This window comes from Octopus bimaculoides, chromosome 6 (assembly GCF_001194135.2).
Source record: "Octopus bimaculoides isolate UCB-OBI-ISO-001 chromosome 6, ASM119413v2, whole genome shotgun sequence".
Lineage (NCBI taxonomy): Eukaryota > Metazoa > Mollusca > Cephalopoda > Octopoda > Octopodidae > Octopus > Octopus bimaculoides.
This window is the reverse complement of record NC_068986.1, coordinates 41,147,619-41,153,487: the sequence shown is the minus strand read 5'-3', so window position 1 is coordinate 41,153,487 and position 5,869 is coordinate 41,147,619. Positions and strand designations below refer to the sequence as shown.

The window sequence follows — 5,869 nt, the reverse complement described above, 5'->3', positions numbered from 1 at the left end:
TATATATATATATATATATATATATATATATATATATATGCAGTAATCCCACGCCATATCGCGGTTCACTTATCGCAGTTTATTATTTAAGCTTACGTCGATTCCTCCGTGGTGTCGTTTTGCATTTATAATGAAACAGATATATACAAATTATGAAAATAAAATAAAAAAAATATACAGTATTGTTTCTACTTCGCGGATTTTCGCCTATCTCGTGGGATTTTGGAACGTAACACCCGCGATAGTCGATGGATAACTGTATATGGTTTAGTTATAAGGGCTTATTAGAATCAAAGCACATCAATACACAGGACACCAGAAATGGCTAGGTACGATAACATAGAGCTCAAAGTCAAGTAAACAATGTTGAAGACATCATATATTGGTAGGACACTGTAGATCTGCAAATACCAAATTTGATTTAAGCAATAGATCACATTCTGGGGTTGAGTCTTGGTGTGGCGTAGGTATAAAAAATAAACATAGATGGTGTTTAAAATTGACGACAGCTGTTTCGGTATATTAATGCATTCATGAAAGATTAAATCACAATATAATATCTACCATCATCAGGTATAATTGCAATGGCAGTAATAGTACTGCCATTGCAATAGCAGTACTATTACAAATATTCTTTTGTACTCTAGGTACAAGGCCCGGGGGGCTAGTCGATTAAATCACATATGAAAAACAGATTAATATTCCTGCTAACAGCACAGGAAATATTAATGTCTATGAATCTCTTTAATTGTGTAATTTTAGAAATAGACTTCTATGCTCTCTTAATAAGTTATGCCCCACTAAAAATAGTACTTATAGATGTGATGTCCGAACTAATCTAACTACATTTACCTATATCGGTTCAACAACGCGATTTAAGGAAATATTATATAATCGTCATCATACTTTCAATAAACGTGATAAGGCTAAGGTGACGCCGCTCGCGGAAAAAAATTGAGAACTGAAATATAACAAAAATAAATTCAAATTACCTGAAATATAATCAAACAAACTGGACTGAGTTATGGAACATGTTAAAATGTTCAGGTAACGTCCTTAATAAATTCAGTGAACATAGGGTAAACTGGTCGCATTACATTAGAAAATGGAGGCACACACATATAAATACATTTACAAAAACACATACACACATTTATGTACACCTATGTTTTTAACACACATGTACATCATGCATATGGATATACATACACTCTCACATACATATATATATATATATACATATACATATATGTGAATATATGGATGTGTGTGTGTTGTTTTGCTCTAGATCATCTCTGATCGAATAGACTTATGAGCAACTGCATTCTAGTAGCGACCATCCCGTTCCCTTAGAAATATTTAGAACTACATTATCGTGTGATGTCTTTTCCCTTACTTATGACGGTAGAATATGATTTGTAGGTGATTTAGCAGATAGTTCTTACAGGTCGAGCGATTATATAGAGGCTCTCTCGTTGACCCAGGAGCTAGTGTAGTCATGTGTGTGTGTGTGTGTGTGTGTGTGTGTGTGTGTGTGTGTGAGAGAGAGAGAGAGAGAGAGAGAGAGAGAGAGAGAGAGAGAGAGAGAGAGAGAGAGAGAGAGAGCGAGAGATACATATGCCTGTTTATAGAGTGAAAATAGGTGGGTAATAATTAGCAAGTATTCGGCAAAGTTGGAAAAGATCCCCTTGGCAAAGAGCCAAGACGCATGTCTATCTACTGGGAAGGGTAATGAACTTGCAAGCCTTTTTTTTTTTTTTGATACTTCTTTTTAGTACAAACGCATCTTTGCTCTCTTGAATGAATTACAGATATTCTCACCCCACTTAGAGTCAACCAGTTGGTAATTTCTTCTCGATATCGTAGGTTGTGTGTGTGTGATAGTTTCAATCATTAGTAAACCGTCTTGAAATTAAAATGTCATTGTTTTAATTCCTTCCGTCGGCCATTTTCCGACATGTGATGGCTTCAGTAGAAGCCATTTCATTCATCTCTTCTTTTCCTCTTCTCTGTTTTAGTTTTTCTAGACGAAAGGTTCATAATCTGGATTGTTGAAATGTTGAACGCTCTTCTTTTTCTCCTTTACAACCTATATTCACCTCACACTTCTGTTTTCTTTTCTTCTTTTTATTTTTTTATGGGTGGTGGTGACGGCATGAAACCTTTGGGAATCATTACCACGATAGCGTAGATTTTACTTCCGGACTGCATTTGATTGAGGCTTCGTTACTAAGATTTGGTCGTGTGTAGGTAAAGTAAACATACCAACTTGGATTACACGTATATGTCAATCACTGTAGGACTGCAAACAAATTTCTCACCACTAGTGATTAGAATAGAACTGGTGATGATCTAATTAGTTAACCTATTTGACTGACCAGATACACAGTCCTGGGGCTGTATAGCTACTGCTTTGCATTTTGTTGTGATATTTTGCTTCAGATTTTTATGCTTGCTATGATACACACACACACACACACACACACACACACACACACACACACACACACACACACACACACACACACACACACACACACACACACACATATATACAATGTTATCTTTTATCTGTTACTTGTTTCAGTCGTTAGACTGCGGCCATACAGGGGCACCGCCTTGAAGGATTTCAGTCGAATGAATCGGCCCCAGTGCTTAATTTTTTAAGCTTGGTTCTTATTCTGTCTTTTACGGGGACGTAAACACACTAGAACCAGTTGTCAAGCGGTGGAGGGGGACTAAAACAGACACAAAGACGCACGCGCACGCACACACACATACATATATACCACGGGTTTTTTTCAGTTTCTTTCAACTAAATCCACTCACAAGGCTTTGGTCGGCCCGATCTATAATAGAAGACACTTGCCCAAAGTACTACGCAGTGGGACTGAACCCGGAACTTTGTGGTTGGGAAGCAAGCTTCTAACCACACTGCCACACTTGCACCTGCGTATATGCAGAATATTACAATATGGAATCTTTGTTTTATAAAATAAACACTGTGTTTCAATGACAGTATTTATAAAAGGTTGCTTGCGTAATGGCGAGTGGCCTAGTGGTTAGGGCAGTGGTTCCCAAACCGTGCGCCGCAAGATGTGTTTAGGTGCGCCTCGAAAAAGTAAGATTATATTTCAAAATACGAAATATAGAAACCGAAATACACTAGAAAGTTCATATACAAATGTCAAAGTGGCAAAAAATTAAATGCTAAGTTCTAAACTAAGAATGAGAGGTGATTGTGTCATTCAGTTCATTTTGGCTAATTATGATATGACAGTGTTATTCAATTTTGAATCTGAAATTTCATAAGGATAAGAACTAAATTAGCATCAATCTATCCTCGAAATTGACGTCTTATGGATATATGCAGTGCATGACTATGTTTCAGTTTATTTCGGTCGTAGCCTCAGCAGTTTTCATTTCAATCACAAGTGTGAAAAATAAGCTATTGAACTAAAATATACGATGTTGAACTAAATCTTTTAATACGTCCTCTCGTATTGCGGCTGTATTTCAATTTACTTTGTTCATATAGTGGCGAGAATTTACACCTTTTCAATTAATTTTGAAAGACTTCTCAAAAGAATCCGATCACGTGTGACCACGCTGCCACTTTTCACAGTTCACTGGTCATTTATCTCAGTCTCAGTTTCACTCTATTAGTAATCTGTACTCTTTGTGCGAGTCAGTTCATATCAATAGACTAAATTAGCCATAAAATAGAAAAATTTATTATGAGAAACTATACCCGTGACGATCATGAGTCTGAAAGTGAACGTTCGTCAAAAGCAACTAAGCGAAGTTATAATAATGCAAAAGCTCGACCCAATCGTAAATATTGCTACAGCTATTTAAAGTTTGGGTTTCATTGGACTGACAATGAGTATCAACCTCTTCCGCTGTGTGTTGTTTGTGGTGAAAAGATGCCTAACGAAGGCTTGTTGCCTAGCAAGTTGAAAAGACATTTTGCAGCTAAACACTCACATCTTCAATGTAAAGATCTGAATTATTTCCAAAGACTGCTAGAAACTATATTGAGAAAAGGATGAATGCTTCTGAAAAAGCTCAAGTTGCGTCTATTGAAATAGCCGAAATGATTGCACAACAAACGAAATTGCATACTTTAACCGAGTCGATTATCTTACTCGCTTGTAGAAAGATGGCTAAAACCATGTTAGGTGATGAAGCCGAGCAAGAAATAAGCAAGATTCCGCTCTCAAATAATACAATTCGTCGGAGGATTATGGATTTATTTGCTGATATAGAAGATAAACTTCAAAACTCAAAATTTGCTCTACAGGTTGATTTATCAACTGACATTAGCAACAAAGCACAATTACATTTATTCGCTTTATTGATGATAACCAAATCGCAACAAAGCACAATTACATTTATTCGCTTTATTGATGGTAACCAAATCATAAATTAGTTCTTTTGTTGCGAAGAAATGCCACTCACTACAAGAGGTCAAGATATTTTTAACATTTTATCTGCCTACCTCGTAAAATGGAATTTATCTTGGATTTCATGTGTTGAAATATGTACCGATGGGGCACCATCTATGATAGGCTCTATTAAAGGTTTTGTATCGCTCGTACAACAGCAACATCTTAATGTTATACGTAGTCATTGCTTCCTACACAGAGAGGTACTAGTTTCAAAAACTACCAAGTATTAAAACAAGTATTAAACCAAGTTGTTGAAATGGCTAATTATAATAAAAGTAGGCCGTTGAAGTGTTGCTTATTTGAACAAATTTGTGTTGGTATGGATTCCCAGTACAAGCGCTTAGTTTTACACACAAAAGTCAGATGGCTCTCAAAAGGTATGATACTACGTCGCATACTTGAACTCCAGAATGAATTCCATGCATTTTTTAAAGAAGAAAAAACAGGAACGCCTCTTGGAATATCTACAATGTGAATTTTGGGTTTCCAAGCAGGAATATTTAGTAGAGATATTTTCACAACTTAATAGCGTCAACACAAGTATGCAAGGTAGAGATGAAAACATTCTCATTTCGATAGATAAGCTGGTTTCATTTAAAAAGGAAGTTGTAATTTGGGAAAATGGAGCTGAAGGTGGTAACTTCGAAATGTTTCCCTTAATACGTAAAAATTGCATAAAAGAAATGACTCCTATTGTATTTGAACATTTGACAAATCTGGAAGAAAAAATAAACTTTTATTTTCCGTCACTGAACACAAAAGAGTATGATTGGGTTCGGAATCCCTTCATAAAAACTCCATCTAATATTGGTCTGAAAATATGTGAAGAAGAGAAATTGGCATCTATATCCAGTGATCACGAACCTAAAAATCAAGTATGCTGAGTTAACTATTGATACATTTTGGATTACTATTATAGGAGGATACCTATCAGTAGCAAAAAAAGCCTTATCCGTTTCGATGCAGTTGGGATTTTCAATCCCCAATAACATCAAATCCCCCAAAAAGAGAGAGGTTCCGTTGCTTCGAAGAAGAAATGAAGGTTTATCTTTCTCAAATATGTCCTAGTATTGAAAACGTTCCCAAAAAACATCAAGCGCATGTTTCTCGTTGATAACTTTGCTTCATGTATTGAATAAAGAGTAAGTACACGCAATTTTTCTGTATTTTTAATTATCTATATATTGCTTCGTGGAGGCGCAATGGCCCAGTGGTTAGGGCAGCGGACTCGCGGTCATAGGATCGCGGTTTCGATTCCTAGACCGAGCGTTGTGAGTGTTTATTGAGCGAAAACATCTAAAGCTCCACGAGGCTCCGGCAGGAGATGGTGTTGAACCCTGCTGTATTCTTTCACCACAACTTTCTCTTACTTCCTGATTCTGTTGTGCCTGTAATTCAAAGGGTCAGCCTTGTCACAC

General features: G+C 36.4%; 1 protein-coding gene across 1 annotated transcript; it reads left to right on the top strand.

Annotated features, from left to right (window-relative positions):
- The first annotated feature begins 4,048 nt into the window (after positions 1-4,048).
- On the top strand, positions 4,049-4,432 carry LOC106875677 (protein FAM200A-like). Its single transcript, XM_014923917.1, has one exon. It carries the CDS (start codon positions 4,049-4,051, stop codon positions 4,430-4,432), a length of 384 nt encoding a protein of 127 aa, XP_014779403.1.
- Positions 4,433-5,869: the final 1,437 nt, after the last annotated feature.

What these genes read in the sequence shown, in the direction of transcription:
- LOC106875677 (XM_014923917.1), top strand. Translation starts at nt 4,049, where the DNA reads ATGAATGCTTCTGAAAAAGCTCAAGTTGCGTCTATTGAAATAGCCGAA.